A 16,474-nucleotide genomic window follows, 5' to 3' on the forward strand; every position below is an offset into this window, starting at 1 on the left:
AAAATCGGATACTATGTCAGAAACTCGAATATTTTTAGGTCACTCTCCAGCTTCCTTCCAAAAATGGCTGGTGTAGAAGCGTCTTGTGTTTAAGTGTCGTCTTACCTTGGGACAGGCGGATTGGCTGTGTTACTTGGAGACCGTCGACAGCACAGAGGTTCCCGCATGGGTGAAGCATGATGACCCCTGATCTGTTTTCTATATAGCAATGTTGAGCTGCCACCCCCGGTCCTTGGATGTTGATGTCCATTGGACCATGTCCAACAGTTGTGCGGCCTATGGCAAAGGAAACATTGTGGTGAGAATTAATTTTGGGAAAGTGTTCTGGTAGTACCTTATTTTCCGGCCAGAAGGCAAACCTAAAAACCCCAATTTGGCCAGAAATTTAAAAGTGCGCCTTGTAAACTAGTGTGTATTATGTACCGCAGAATACCATGGACAAGATTGGAAAAGCATTCATCAATTAGAGGTATGCATTACCATGCAATGATTTACGGGACGACCATATTTGAGCAATGATTTTGCAATAATCTTGGGCGTAACCAGCTTGTTATCGGTGGTGCTCAAGAACCCCCAAATTCAACTCCAAAGATGATTGCATTTTTAAAACTCCATTATTATCTGCACCACTTATCCTCAGTAGGGTCGCGGGGGTGCTGGAGCCCATCCCAGCAATCATCGGGCAGTGGGCAGAGGACACCCTGAACTGGTTGCCGGCCAGTCGCAGGGCACACAGGGACAGACAATTCGCTCGCTCATTCACACCAAGGGACAATTTGGACCGGCCAATTAACCTGACATGCATGTTTTTGGAATGTGGGAGGAAACCAGAGTGCCTGGAGGAAACCCATGGAAGCACGGGGAGAACATGCAAACTCCACACAGGAGGTTCGATTTTATGACCTCAGAAATGTGCGCAGCATTGGCTAACCACTGCCCCGCCGTGCTGCTCTGAACAACATCCACCCATCCATTATCTGCATCACTTATCCTCAGTAGGGTCACGGGGGTGCTGGAGCCCATCCCAGCTATCTCCGGGGAAGTGGGCAGTGGACACCCTGAACTGGTTGCCAGCCAGTTGCAGGGCACACAGTCACAGGCAACGTACTCGCTCATTGACACCTAGGGACAATTTGGACCGGCCAATCAACCTGACATGCATGTTTTTGGAATGTGGGAAGAAAATTGGAATGTCCGGAGAAAACCCACGCAAGCACGGGATAATGTGCAAACTCCACAAGGGGAGGCTGTGGTAGCTGGACTTGAACCTTGAACCTCTGCACCGTGGGGCTGCCCGCTTACAACCCAGCCGCCGTGCCGATGTGAATTATGTAAATCACAATTTCTAGATTTAAATTGGCGTCAATTACCGTTTGCCAAAAATATGAATTGTGTGTTTATTTGAGAAGCAATAACATCTATATTCACAATTGATACTACTTGGTTACTTTAAAAGTAAAGCTTTATTCTAAAACAAAATCTGTGTAAAATTAAAGCTTGTGTCTTGCTTTCAATCCATCCATCCATCCATAATCTGCCCCGCTTTTCCTCAGTAGGGTTGCTGGGGTGCTGGAACCCATCTCAGCTGACTTCGGGCAGTGGGCAGGGGACACCCTGAACAGGTTTCCTGCCATTGGCAGGGCACACAGCGACAGACAACTCACCCGCTCATTTGGAATGTGGGAGGATACCGGAGTGCCCGGAGGAAACCCACACAGGCACAAGGAGAACATGCAAACTCTACACAGAGAGGCTGCGGTAGCTGGACTTGAACCCTAAACCTCTGCTCAGTGTGGCTGTGCGCTAACCACCCATCCGCCGTGCTGCCGTCTTGCTTTCTAGACGGCCAAAATTCAATTTTTAGGGTCGGGAGGAGACACCCTGAACTGGTTCCCAGCCAGTTGCAGGGCACACAGGGACAGACAACTTACTCGCTCATCGACACGGCCAATCAACCTGACATGCATGTTTTTGGAATGTGGTAGGAAACCGGAGTGCCTGGAGGAAACCCCTGCAGGCATGGGGATAACATGCAAACTCCGCACGGGGAGGCTGCAGTAGCTGGACTTGAACCCTGAACCGTGTTTATTTGTGTCACAAACTTGACTCACACTGTGTATTGAATATCATTATTTCACACTAACTGCAACGCCACATTAATGTGTTAACACATTGTCAATTTAATGCGCCTTTAGTCCTTTTATATGAAAAATATATGGCAAAAGTCTATTTTGGGGGGTGTGCCCTATACTCCTGGGCGTCTTTCAATTCAAAAATAAAGTATCTATATTTACAATCCTAATCATAAGATTTTATACTTGAAGGTAATTACTCATGCCTGATCTTAGTTGCGCCACCTACACATGCTCTGCAGTAAATCAGCTCTGGACACATATAGCCTATTCTATCATGGTGACTTGTATAACAAGGGGGGGCTATTACAGTTTTGACGGTCTTGCTAACCCTTCCCTTACCGTTTTACACCCTCTGACACATCCATCCACTCGTTTTAGACATGGACAAATAAAAATGGATAACATCTTTCACTAGACACCAAAAACGACTAATTTTTTCCAACACATTTGCACTTTACATTAATTCTACCTCTGATTAATTTTGGACAATGATGTTATAATATTAATAGTGTGGTAAAATATTGTGTGTTATTACTGTAAATGGTATGGTATGTACAGTATGGTATGGCATTGTCAGAACCAGAACAGGCAGTAGACCCAAACGCGTAACGTTTCACACAATGCTTTATTAAGGGTTCGGGGAAGCCAGGGCGAGCGGAAAAAGACAGTAATATGGTGCTGGCTGGGCAGGAGGAGCGGGAAGCCCTCGCGAACGAAGCGTGGTCAGAGATCGGAACAAGTCGGTCAGCCGGGACGGGAGATAGAGCGTGGTCGGAGATCGGAACAAGTCAGGTAGCCAGGACGAGTGGGAAGTCAGGGGTTGGGGATCGATACAGGAAACAAAATCAGGATATGGGTAGCCGGGACAGGAGAACAAAGCTTGGATCGGGGTTTGATACAGGAAAAGGAATCAGGAAATGGGTAGCCGGGACAGGACAACAGAGCTTGGATCTGGGATCGGTAAAGGAAACAGAATCAGTATACGGGTAGTCGGGACAGGACAACAGAGATTGGATCGGGGATGGATACAGGAAACAGAATCAGGATACGGGTAGCTGGGACAGGAGAATGAAGCTTAGATCGGGGATCGATACAGGTATCAGGTCGGGATCAAAACGGGAGCCGGACTCAAAAGTGCTTGCCTTGTATGCGCTGACGGACTGACCAGGAATGAACGAGAATGACGTGCTTAAACAGGAGGTGGGCTAATTAGGGTACGAGTGGCAGCTGGGCTAAAAGAGTGAGCACAGGTGAGAGCAATCTGCAAATCATGACATGTATGTTTTCGTCTCGTACGGTAAGTGTGGTAAGTATGGTCATATTGGAATATGTCACTGCCTATAGTTAGTCACGATTGTATAATTCCTTCATTTATAACTTCATTTAGTATGTCATTATTATGTGTCTTCAGTTGTGTTTTATTTTGTAGTCAGAAGGTATTCCCAAAAACATGTTTTATTTTTCAATGAGGCACAGAACATGTCGTGTTCCTCCCCACAATTATGCAAGTATCTTGTAAAATGTTGCAAGCGCTGGGAGACTTGAGAAATTTAGTCTCAAAGACACTTCCAAAATGGCAAATCCCAGTAACACAACATATGAGGCGAGCTCCAAAACAGAAAGAAACTGTTGTGAACACAATATTTGAAATTTTTTATGAATATTTAGAATAGAAAATAACTATTAGGCATCCATTAATGTAAAAAAAAGGAAAAACCACATATTTTAGGACACAAACAAATTTCTGGATCTGCCGTGGGTTGGTTAAATAGGTGAGTGGCCCTCAAATTTCCATTGTACCATCATTTGGACTGTTGTTTGAACACATTCCACTTGGCAATACAGTTGTCTTGCTAAGGGGGGGTAGATATTACTTTTGATGTCATATTTTACAAATATACAAAGCTTTGTTTGGACTGGTCTGGCCCTGTACAAAATAATATTGTTAGGAAATCCTAAGGGTTTCTTTCTCCCGCTTTTAAAGGGTTTATGTGTTTGGGTTGGCCATGGTTGAAGTTGACAGTGACTACTCTCACAGGATTGAGTCCTGACTCTGTTAGACCTGTCTGAAAAATGTGCTGTTCTTAGGTAAATCCAAATCTGTATTGATCTATCGCATGTGGAGGACTGGATTTCTCTCTGTCGGAAACACAAACACTAAACAGTGTATTTTAGTGATTGTCTGACAGACTCGACTCACACATAATTCACACACATTACATGAATAACATTGTAATGTGTGTCACGGTTGCCCATTGACCTCACTTGGGCTCGCCCATTTGGCGCCAGCTGCGGCTCGTTGCCTGATTGGCTTCCCCTATTTAAACTCAGTGCTCCCATTCACTCCTTGTCAGTCTGTCAATGAACCTCTGACCTTGCAAGGCGTGTATTTTGACTATGTCTGGTATCCTGCTCGTATATCTAGTATCCGGTATCGATCCCGCCTGTCTCGTGCTGTCCGGTATCTTGCTCCAGTCTCCAGTATCGATCCCCGCCTGTCTTGCCCCGTCCGGTATCTTGCTCCAATCTCCAGTATCCGGTATTGATCCCGCCTGTCTTGTCCTGTCCGGTATTGTGTTTTCCAGTCTCCAGTATTTGGTATCGACCCTGCCTGTCTCGTCCTATCTGGGATCGTGCTCCAGTCTCCAGTATCTGGTATCGATCCCGCCTGTCTCGTCATGTCCGGTATCGTGCTCCAGTCTCCAGTATCCGTTATCGATCCCGTCTGTCTCGTCCTGTCTGGTACCTTGCTCCAGTAGCCGGTATAGATCCCGCCTGTCTCGTCGTGTCCGGTATCGTGCTCCAGTCTCCAGTATCCGGTATCGATCCCGTCTGTCCTGTCTGATATCTTGCTCCAGTATCCGGTATCAGTCCCGTCTATCCCGTCCTATCCGTTATCTTGCCCGTGTATCGATCCTGTCTGTTCCCTCCTGTCCGGTATCTACTCGTGTGTCCTGCATCGATCCCATCTGTCCTGTTCGGTTTCGATCTCGTCTGCCTCTGACTTCTCTGTCTCACTTCTCCCGCCAAGCGATCGCCGCGTGTATGACTGCCCCATTCCCGTAAAATAAAGCTTGTGTGAAAACGTTACGCATTTGGGTCCTCCGTCTGTTCGGGTTCTGACAATGTGTTATCTTTTTTTCTTATTGCGTTTAGAGAACATACAGACCACGGGCCGGATATGGCCCGGCCCGTTGGATGATTTATTCCAGCTTGGCATAAATTTCTAGAAAAGTCAAAAAAAGAAACGAGTCTCTTGGTCAATTCTATCAAATTTTACGATTAAAAAAAAAAAAAGACCTGATTCTGTTTCCTGTAGCGATCCCAGATCCAAGACCAAATGCTTTCTCCAGATGAGTTTTTATAGCGTTGTGAAACGGTTCAAGTGTAAAACTGCATTTTCTCAACAGTTACAATAAACCAGTTAACACATTCAATGTCAAACATGAAAATATTTTTCCTTATTGTTTTTCAATAAATGTGTTTTGTCTAGAAGAGATCACTTGTCATCCCTAGTATGTAGTGTAGGTTACTAATGTTGGCTGAATGATAAAGTATAATACAGTAAACACAATGCTAAAAATTTCGAGTTGACGTTCTTTTACTGATCCAGACCACATCAGAACAGAAAGTTGGGATCCGGACTCAAACTGAGTTTGACATCGCTGGTTTAGAATCAACTGCGGCAAAGTAGGTCTTGGACTCATGGCCTCACAAAATATCACAGTAACGTAGCAAGAAACACACCCTGTGCACTAGCCAGATAAATGAAAGGAAGCAGGTGTGGACAAAGAAGCATACATCAGAAGGATTATAGAGAAAGGGGACAATGCTGAAGAGTTTTAGCATGCAGAAACATGCAAGCAAACTGAAAGAAATTTGACAGTGAGCTCATAACAAACTTTTGGTGGAGTGAAATGTCGTGGGAGGAGGACGTTTTCGGGATAAAGAAAGGATAGACGAGAGACTCACCCTCAGGTAGAGGCAGCAGAGTAATGGCGACACTAAGACGTCCGCTCCCTAGACTGACCAGATGGGGGCGCTCAGCCTGGAACTTCAGACCCTTCCCAGTCTCTACCAGATCTAGTGGGGTGCTCTGTTTGACAAAAGCAAGATGAGAAAGTATTCACATTAGCAATTGAAGAGAACTCAAACGTGACAAATATATAGGGATCTAGATATAAAATTTCGTTTTGTATCATATCACAATGGAGTACTAGCTAAAGCATCATAATTGCATACCTGTCACCCTCATCCAATTGCTCCCTTTATTAATGACTGCAATTTCCCGTACTAAGTGATAATAAACCTTACAAATACAACAAGACAAACTATCTATCTATCTATCTAACATCTAATTATATGTTATTACAGAAATTTTTATTAACGTGCGAACTCTATACTCTAATGATTAGAGTCTAATCCAATGGGTATCTCTAAAGCCTTGGAAAGGTTGTTGATCCGTGTGATAGAATTAGAGTTCTTAGAGTGTTCAAAAGAGCAGACAAAGCTAAAATTGTAGTTTTTATTCAGCCTGTAGTTCACATGGACAGAAGACTTTGCTTTATGTATTTTTTATATATCAATTTATTTATTTATATAATCTGTTTATGATTTGGAGAAAATACTTGTTTACTCGTTAAACAGCATAACTAACTCATTAGATTACTCTGTGTCAAAATGGGTTCGGTTTTCTATCCACAATTTGCACATACTAACTGATTTGTTTCAACCCAGCATCATTGTTTAAAAGTACAGAGTGTCCTGTAACTATCTTCAAAAATACAGTAATTATACAAATTTGCTCCATGCTGTCTCTTACTATTTAGAAATGATTGATGGTTAGTGTCTCCTGGAAAAAACTGCAGTCTTTAGGCCTCCCTTTCAATTCTGAGTATACATTTTGATTGTGGTTATTGGTAAAGCCTGTTTAGATAATCTGACTCTCATGAAGTGGGATCATTGCAGCAATGTAGTGGTTGGCTCTTCGGCAGAGAGCTGCTGCTCCCATGTGGTTGCCTCTATTCAGCTATGCAGTGCAAAATGTGTTAGGTAATAATTATTGGAATCACAGTGTGGGCCTATTTGCAGGTCAAAGTGTCTTTTCATAAACAGACAGACGGACAGACAAACAGACGGACGGACGGACAAACGGACAGACAGACAGACAGACAGACGGACGGACGGACGGACGGACGGACGGACGGACGGACGGACAGACAGTATCATTAGTGATGTTAGACTCGTTGATTTAAAACAAAGACATTTGTCCTGTACACTGATCCCATTTCAATGTATTCTGGGGTAACGCCGTCAATTTGGTCCAAAAGGAATACATTAAAAAGAATAGAGCGCTGAAAAGGATTGCCATTCTTCTCTCTGCTTGTTTACATCCTGTTTGTAACACAGGTAAAACAAGCACTGGAGCTAAGATGAGAAAAGTTTTATTATTAGACTATTAAACAGAATATTCCTGGAATGTGAGTACAGAACGGTATGGTTTCACAAAGTACCAGACAAAATGGCTGAAAATCCTTTTATACCAGGAGGGCGGGCTATGACAAAAATGAAACTAAAGGGGTAGTGGAAAAATCCTTGCTTCACACCAGCCCTTTGTCTTGACTCAGTCGGGCAAATATTGTAAATACTCAAGCCCTTCTCTTGACTGCAAACTAAAATCACTAATTGAAAAACACCTCTTGGAACAATGTAGAGACTGAGTAACAACTTAATTAATGGCTGTATCAGGAAGTCAAGTAATTATATAATGACGTATATTTTTCTGAAAATAAGATAGATAGATAGATAGATAGATAGATAGATACTTTATTCATCCCCGAAGGGAAAGTTGTAGTTTGCAGTTTTTTTTCATAGTTTGGTCTAGGGTGCGACTTATACTCTGGTGAGACTAATGTGTTAAATTATGAACACATTATTACCGGGTATATCATTTTGCATGTTATTTTCACATAAAACCTCAAGAGGGCGCGCTAGGCCTGTTAATAATTTCAACATTGCCGGTGTTGTGCCAAAAAGTTGAGCAAGTAGAAAAAAAATGTAATTTTAAAAAATGGCGTCACGGTTTATTACCAATCGATGGACACGTAAACGGGTTGCTTTTATTGGGTTTAACCAGCGATTTAAAACAGTATTGAAAATGTTATATCCGCTAATAAAACTTGTTGCGCCTAAATGAACTGTCAATTCATCAACAGATCAAACGGAAGACGAATGTTCAGAAGATAAGGCGTCGTTTAGCCAAAGTAGATGTTTTCAACTCACTCAAAAGGATTTTCATACAAGGTGCAAATGCTCTGTGTTTTACGGTTTTGATACATTCCCCGAAAATGAAACACAAAGTCATTTTAGTAACGTTTAGGCGAGTGATGGGGGTCATTTCGTGCGGGGGTGAGGGTGATTTTTAGTCATTTTTACTTTAAATTGCATTTCAAGATGACATGCATGTTTTTATGTTGGATTTTATCAAATAAATTTCCCCCAAAACTGCGACTTATACTCCAGTGCGACTCATATTTTTTTTCCCTTCTTAATTATGCATTTTTTTGGGCTGGTGCGACTTATGATCCGGTGCAATTTATATTTCAAAAAATAAAGTACAATCAAATACATGAATAATTATTGGGTGACTTAATTTTGGATAAATAAGAGAAGGGGTTATAATGAATGAAAAAGGTTTATCAATTAATAACAATAATGATTATCTATGCAGTGACACAGTTCGATATTTTAACAGTAGACTTCAACTGCAGTCATCGAATATTTAAATTCCTCTCCAAGTTCATTCAGACATATTTGTGGATAGAGCCAGCCATTAGGATGCCCTCCTCACCTTTAAGACCTGGCGGGCGTGCGTACCATTCCCCGGCACGTTCCGGTTCAGGCGATCCGTGTCCATCGGGAAGTCTGAGGAGTCCTGACTCACATGAATATCCTGAGTGAGGAAATGAAAAGTTAGTTTTTCATTTCATGTTTTATTGGCTAAAAAAATTGTATATGGAACAAAACGTGACAGTGTGACTCCAGTTTCGAAACATTTTGGGTGTTTATGGTTTTGGGGAACTTACAGTACCTCCATTTGCCTATCCTAAATACAGGGTTGGGTAGGGTTACTTTAACTTGATTACTTTCAAGCTGTTTGGATTTATTTTCACTTTGTTTCTGTCGCATTTTATGTTAGTTTTGCCGAAGATTAAAGAGATCAAAGCCAGGAGAGAAAGCTTACCACTTGTTGTGAGTCATAATTTTATTCATATTTAGTTTCTTTTGTCTTTTATTAGCATATTTGGTATTGGAGTAATCCAAAAGTAATTGAAAGTAATCAAGTTAAAGTAACCCTACCCAACCCTGCCTAAATATTACAATCAGAAGCAATAGCTAATCAGTAAACTCTTTATTCAAAAAATATTTGGATTTTGTGATTCTATCATCAGTCATATTGTAACTAAAAAATATATTTTTTTAGCATTCATCTACAAAATACTGTACACTTATAGGGACACTGTGTAATGTTTGTCCAATTTATATCTCTGTATTGTGTAATGCAACCGTAAATGGGTGCCAATAAACACAAAAACACTAACTAGGGAGACTCAAAGTGAAACACTGACGCTAAGGTCAGAGAGAGACGACAAGGCCTCCCAGAGTTTGTTGGAAATTCAGAGAGTGAACACTTTGTGTATTTAAACAATATTGGTGTCAGAACCAGAACAGGAGGAGGACCCAGATGTGCAACATTTTCACACAAGCTTTATTTTTCGGGAATGGGGCAGTCATGCACGTGAGCACAAACGGCAATGATTCGGCGATCGCTGGGCGGAAGAAGTAAGACAGAAGTCCGGCGTGAAAAACAGGAATACCAGATACACGAGCAGATATCGGACAGACGGGGTCGATACCGGACAGAACGGGACGGACAGGATCGATACCAGATACATGAGCAGATACCAGATGGACGGGGTCGATACCGGACAGGACGGGACAGACAGGATCGATACCAGATACTGGAGACTGGAGTCAGATATCAGACAGGACAAGACAGACAGGAGTGATACTAGATACTGGAGACTGTAGCAAGATATCAGAAAGGACAAGACAGACAAAATCGATACCAGACACTCGAGACTGGAGTCAGTTATCAAACAGGACGAGACAGACGGGATCGATACCGGATACTGGAGACTGGAGTCAGATATCAAACAGGACGAGATAGACGGGATCGAAATCAATACTGGAGACTGGAGTCAGATATCATACAGGACGAGATAGACGGGAACGATACCCGATACTGGAGATTCTAGCAAGGTATCAGACAGGACGAGACAGACAGGATCGATACTGGATACTGGAGACTGCAGCAAGATATCAGAAAGGACAAGACAGACGAGATCGATACCAGACACTGGAGACTGGAGTCAGATGTCAAACAGGACGAGATAGACGGCACCGAAACCGGACAGGGTACACAAGCAGGTTACCAGACAGAGTCAAAAAACACGTCTTGCGGGTGCAGAGGTTCGTTGACGGACTGACAAGGGGTGAGTGAGAGCACTAATCTTAAATAGAAGGGAAGCCAACCAGGCAACGAGCCACAGCTGATGCCAAACTGGCTTGGCCAAGTTAGGGCAATGGGCAACCGTGACTATTGGGTTGTTAATGTAATTCACTAAAACAGAACATATCTTGTCTTCCATGCGAAATAGAAAGTTTTATTTTTGCTCAATACACAATACTACATGGTTACAAGTTGGACTACAAGCAACTACCTAATATTGGTTTCTTCTATTTATTTTCTAAGGTTATGTTGCTTTTTTATCTTTTAACACATTTTTTTATTTACTTTTAGTTTATTTAGTATTTTTTAGCATAGTTGGAATTGGAGTATCAAGTTACGTTACTGCAATAGTATGGTACTTGGATTGCATTACTGATTGTATTTTTTTCAACAGGCAAATAGTAAGTAACTATATCGGACTACAATTTAAGGTAACAGTCCCAACCCTGGAGGCAAATATGGTCCCCTTAAATCAGAATCTGATATCTCAAGGGCAAAAAGCCAGAGAGTTACAATACCCAGACAATTTGTGTCTCCCATACTTTGTTTTCACACTGTCCCATTGCAATCGTTTGAGATCAGGAGGGGATTTAGACTTCTTGCTTCACCTCCTAATACGTGATTCATGCTGACGTGCCACACACACACTGGTCCTCCATATGGTGGAGGTTACTTAGCAGCATGTTCTTCTGGCCAGAGAAGAGGTAACACGTCGACTCATTTAATCCCTTGGCCCTGTCACACATTGGATATCTGCCACCTCGCCTTGCTCTTTTGGTTTTCAGCTACTTTGGAAACACACTGAAACTGACACACTGCGCAGAAATTCATTTTGCGGCATTACTATATTTCCAGAATGTCAGCATTTTAGAAGTGGCCATTAATAATCCTCATTTACAGCAAATTGTTGCATTCGGTTTGGATTGTACATTGGAAATAAGCACTGTTGTGTTTTGTGGTTGAAACAAAAGCCAAAGTGAGAAAACACATTAGATACATACAGAAAAGGGGGAGTGTATTTAATTTGCATGACTGAATTATTATGCAGCAGGATAGGTGTAGCGACCCTCTTTCATGCACGACACAAGGTTTCACAGTCTCTGGGTTTATTGCTTGCATTCAGTAAACAAAACACTACAAAAGTCAGGGGCATCTGTTCACGACTGCAATTATCTTCAGCGCTTACAAATTCACTAAAGCTACGGCAAGCAGACAACATGCGAGCACATTAATAATGAAACTTCCATAATAACAATGAACACAACTTTCCCACGTACCTGCATTCAGTAAACAAAACAATACAAAAGTCAGGGGCATCTGTTCACGACTGCAATTATCTAAAATATTAAAGATACAAAAAACGGGTCATCACTCAACAGGCCGCACCTCGTGGCGTATTTGCATCAAAACACGTTGCATCATCGTTTCAAGCTGTATTGCTTTACTTCTTATTTAGTGCTTTTTTTAATATACATCTTTAGCACAACTTACATATCATTACATACAAAAATAATTTGCGAAAGCAGCTCATATAGCTAGCAAAATATGCATTTTTTATCCAACTGATATTGGGCACATCTTACCTTCAGCGCTTACTAATTCACTAAAGCTACAGCAAGCGCTGAAGCCCATAAAGTGCCAAACGAAAAAGACAGTCGCAGACGCCCATGACTTAACAACTGAATGAGGTACCGGAATATTAACATTAATACAACAAAAACACAGATTTTGTGAGAATTCAAAAAAACATTCAAAACAATCAAATTTCAACTCTGTTACATAGGAAAGTATGCTTTTAATGTTCCTTGCTCTTGAGATAACAAAAACCTTCAAGAATATCAATAATCTTCCTCCGCAGACAGACCCAATATTCTGCTGAGGCAGCAGTAAATCACAAAGCACTACTACTTAATGCAATACGGATACCCCAAAAAGCATCAGCTGTCTTCAAATCCCTTAAATCGCTATGAAAGTTACAATGACCTCTTCCTAATTGACCTGCAAATGCAACACCATCATGACTGACCTGTTGCCGGCTCAATCCTGTCAGCCTGACCTTGATTTAAATCAAACCAAGTCAAGACGAATTCAGCAAAGATGTTTCTTTGCCATAAAGCGCAGATTGTTTGTAAGCCGGAATTGCCACTTAGCTTAGCGGTGTCCTCAAACTCTCCGGAAACTGGGACTTGTTGCTGCTTGCTCTACTTAGCAAAGACAACCCGCATTCCTCGCTGGAAGCTTCAAAGACCACAGGAAGAAAGTGACATATGGGCTCGCGTGTCTATGCGTGTGTGTGTGTGTGTGTGGGCACAGAGAGAGAGAGAGAGAGAGAGAGAGAGAGAGAGAGAGAGAGAGAGAGAGAGAGAGAGAGAGAGAGAGAGAGAGAGAGAGAGAGAGAGAGAGAGAGAGAGAGAGAGAGGAGCGAGCTAAAGAAATAGAGACATACAGGCGAGAAAAAAGAGAGAGGATGAAGAGATGGAGAGATAAGAAGAAAGGAAGAGAGGAAGAGAGAGATTTTGAAAAAGACAGAGAGGGAGAATGCGTAGAAGAGAGAGAGGAGCGGGGAGGGTAAGAAAGAAAGAGACAGAGAGCTGGAGAGAAAGATGGAAGGGGGAGGAAGATAAGGACAAGGATAGAGCGGGAGAATGAGAAGAAGAGAGAGAGATAGGAGTGGAAAAAGAGCTGGAGGGGGAGAGAGAGAGAGAGAGAGAGAGAGAGAGAGAGGGAGAGAGAGAGAGAGAGAGAGAGAGAGAGAGATACAGGCGAGAAGAAAGAAAGAGATGGAGAGATAAGAAAAAAGATAAAGAGGAATAGAGAAATTTTGAGAAAGACAGAGAGGGAGAATGCGTAGAAGAAAGACAGGAGAGGGAAGGGTAAGAAAGAAAAAGACAGAGAGCTGGAGAGAAAAATGGAAGGGGGAGGGAGATAAGGACAAGGAAAGAGCGGGAGAATGAGAAGAAGAGAGAGAGATAGGAGTGGAAAGGGAGCTGGAGAGGGAAGAGAGAGAGAGAGAGAGAGAGAGAGAGAGAGAGAGAGAGAGAGAGAGAGAGAGAGAGAGAGAGACAGAAGGAAAGAAACGGGAGAAAGGAGAAAGAGAGGATGGAGCTCGATTTCCGCCTCACTTTGGGGAGGATAAGGGACCACGCAAAGGCTAAATCTCATGTCCATAAACAAGTAAAGTGCGGTGGCATAGGTTCATACCAAAGACAAAGTCATTAGGCTCCTGATGTGAACTATCCATCCATCCATTCTCCGCACTGGTTATCCTCAGTAGGGTCGCGGGGGTGCTGGAGCCCGCCACAGCTAACTCCGGGCAGTGGGCAGGGGCGGCAGTAGCTCAGGAGGTAGAGCGCTCGTCTTGGGATCAAGGGATCCCAGTTCGAATTAATTAAGCAGAAAATGTATGTAATGTAAAAATGCCCAGAACTATGTGCTAATTCTGCACGTCTTAACATGTATCTCCGGACAGCAGTGTTCCCTCTAAGCTGCGCACGTGCGCAATTGCGCACTGCTCGCACATTCTCGGCGCACAAGAAAATCTAGCCAGCGCACAAAAATGAGGGCTCAAAATTACTAATTAGGAAGTGACTTAAGTCAAAGTTACAGTGCATGAAGGTAAAAATACACGGGTTCCCCTGACGTTGTGTCCTAAATGCGGTATTTTGAAGTCGAACGAAGTTGAGTAAAGTTAGTAGAGTATGTCGAGAACCGGCTTCTTCGGCTCGGCTCACTAAAAAGGGTCCTAAACGGCTCTTCAGGTTGTTTTTGCTTCTTTAATCCCAACATGACCAAATATTAAGTAAAATTATGCACAAAATGACTTAAAGGAAGGGGGGAATAGAACAAAAAAGAAAAAAATACCTAAATGAAAAAGTAGTGCAAAGCTGAGAAAAAAAGAAACAAAAGGAAAAGAAAAAAAGAAGGAAAAATTTAGAAAAAAAAGCCAAAAAAAAAGAAAAGAAAGAAATGTAGGAAAAAAGTAAATAGAGAACAAAAAGAAAAAAGTAACAGCTCGGAAAAAAAGAAACACAATGAGATTTTTTTTAAAGGAATTTAAAAAAACAAGTAAAAAAAAAACACCGAAAAAAGAAGAAAAAGTTTGTGTGCATTCAAATAATTTCTAATTATATCAAGTGAATCGTGTTGCCAACATTGTACTTCCACTAAAAATGTGAATAAGTACAGTTCTGTATCTTACAACCGACTAAATAAGCCCCCAAAAATGTTAATATTATGCGACAAAATATATCAGGAAATAAAAAGAAATGGATATCTTGTGAAAGAATTGTAAGAACAACTGACGTTTGTAGGCAGTACAACCTTTGCAATAGTACATGAGTCAATTCATTCAAAAGAGAAAAATTATTTTGCATTGCTGGAAACTCAGCAAAATGTAACTTGATGTCAAGTTTTGGACATGTTTGATGATTAATTATCTTGCCACACTTGGGATTATGGTGGATCACTGTTGTTTCAAGCGTTGCTCACCGACTTTGTGTGAACGCTCAGACCCGTGGAAAATTACAGGGAATATTGCCGGACAGTATGCAATTTATTAACAATAAAGCAGGCAATCATTCATTTTGTGCTATGTGGGAGGTTTGTTCCCACCACACCAAAACTGTTGGCTCTGAGACTTTGGGAGTTGATTTCAGCAACTCAGAAATCCTCCATCACGATATTCTTTTCCTTTCTCCCCACTCCTCTCTCTCTCTCACTCTCTCACTCCATCTCTGCTCTTATGCCAGTCCAGAAAGCCTCACATTGTTCGCAGAGAAAACCAGTTCTTCCATTCATGCATGTGAAAAAGCTTTTTCTAATTTGAATTATGAAAGCGAGGGGGAGGCTCCGTATTGAGCTGGAATGCAGGGAAGAAGAAAGGGAGGGAAAGAAGGAGTATGCCATGCCAAAAATGTGGACGGGCTGATACCGTGGCTGCAGCTGATACTGATACATTTGCAGACAAAACAAGTCACCCGTTTCAAAACCACTGCAGCGCTGCAGAAAATCTTTACAGTCACCATGTATTATTCATACCGGTTGCGAAGGGAATGCACATACAGAAACTAGGTGGTAGAGGTAAAATCCTGGGCCCAGGCCCGAAGTTGACACGAACCCGGCCCGAATTTCAGGCTTAAAAGGTCAATCATTAAAACAGCTTGGCCGAGCTTGTCTCTCAACGTTTTGTTTCCTCTTCATGGAGGATCTGCACAACGTGCACTTACTTTTATTCAAGTAATAATTAAGATAAAGAACATGCGTACCAAACTATCAGTTTAACTCCAAATTACTTGAGCCAGAGGAATTTTCATCCTCGGTGTTGGGGTAAAAGATGCACCGCTTCCTCCTTCCACCTCCTTCATGTCAGATGTAATTTCCGCTTCCTGCTGCTTCCAAGCTTTACAAATGTTCTTTCAGCTTTTTGGCCAAACATTTCACCATTTGCAGCTTGTAATCTGCAATATGTTCTTTTTTTCGCCGCCATTTTTTTCAGTACCACTCTTATTTTTTTTCACAGCACGTCATCAAAATGCGCAGTTCTTTTGAGGGTCTCGGCCCCGAGTAAACCGCAAGCTGCTTATTTCAGCCGAAGTAGGCACGGACAAAGTAAAGCTTCGTGTTTACTTTGGCGGCGAATTAAAGCTTCGGGTTTATATCAGGCTCGGTAACCAAATCAGGTTATTCCGTCGGGTCTGGGCGGGTTCAGGTCTATATATCTGCGACTCGGATTGGGTCGGGCTGAATATTTTAGGCCTTCTACGAGGTG

At 42.2% G+C, this 16,474-nt stretch overlaps 1 protein-coding gene across 1 annotated transcript in view; it reads right to left on the reverse strand.

The window, feature by feature from the left end:
- The window catches only part of phldb1b (pleckstrin homology-like domain, family B, member 1b), a 103,389-nt gene extending 90,637 nt beyond the window's left edge, over positions 1-12,752 (reverse strand). Inside the window, exons 1-4 of the mRNA XM_088346082.1 lie at positions 12,734-12,752; positions 8,986-9,087; positions 6,108-6,231; positions 106-276 (exon numbers count right to left, since the gene is read on the reverse strand). Coding sequence (XP_088202208.1) covers positions 106-276; positions 6,108-6,231; positions 8,986-9,051 — 361 coding nt within the window. The 5' untranslated portion in view covers positions 9,052-9,087; positions 12,734-12,752. The remainder of the gene's footprint in view (positions 1-105; positions 277-6,107; positions 6,232-8,985; positions 9,088-12,733) is intronic.
- Between the last annotated feature and the right edge of the window lie 3,722 nt (positions 12,753-16,474).

This window comes from Urocampus carinirostris, chromosome 10 (genome assembly GCF_059441175.1).
Source record: "Urocampus carinirostris isolate Australia breed hairy pipefish chromosome 10, RoL_Ucar_1.0, whole genome shotgun sequence".
NCBI lineage: Eukaryota > Metazoa > Chordata > Actinopteri > Syngnathiformes > Syngnathidae > Urocampus > Urocampus carinirostris.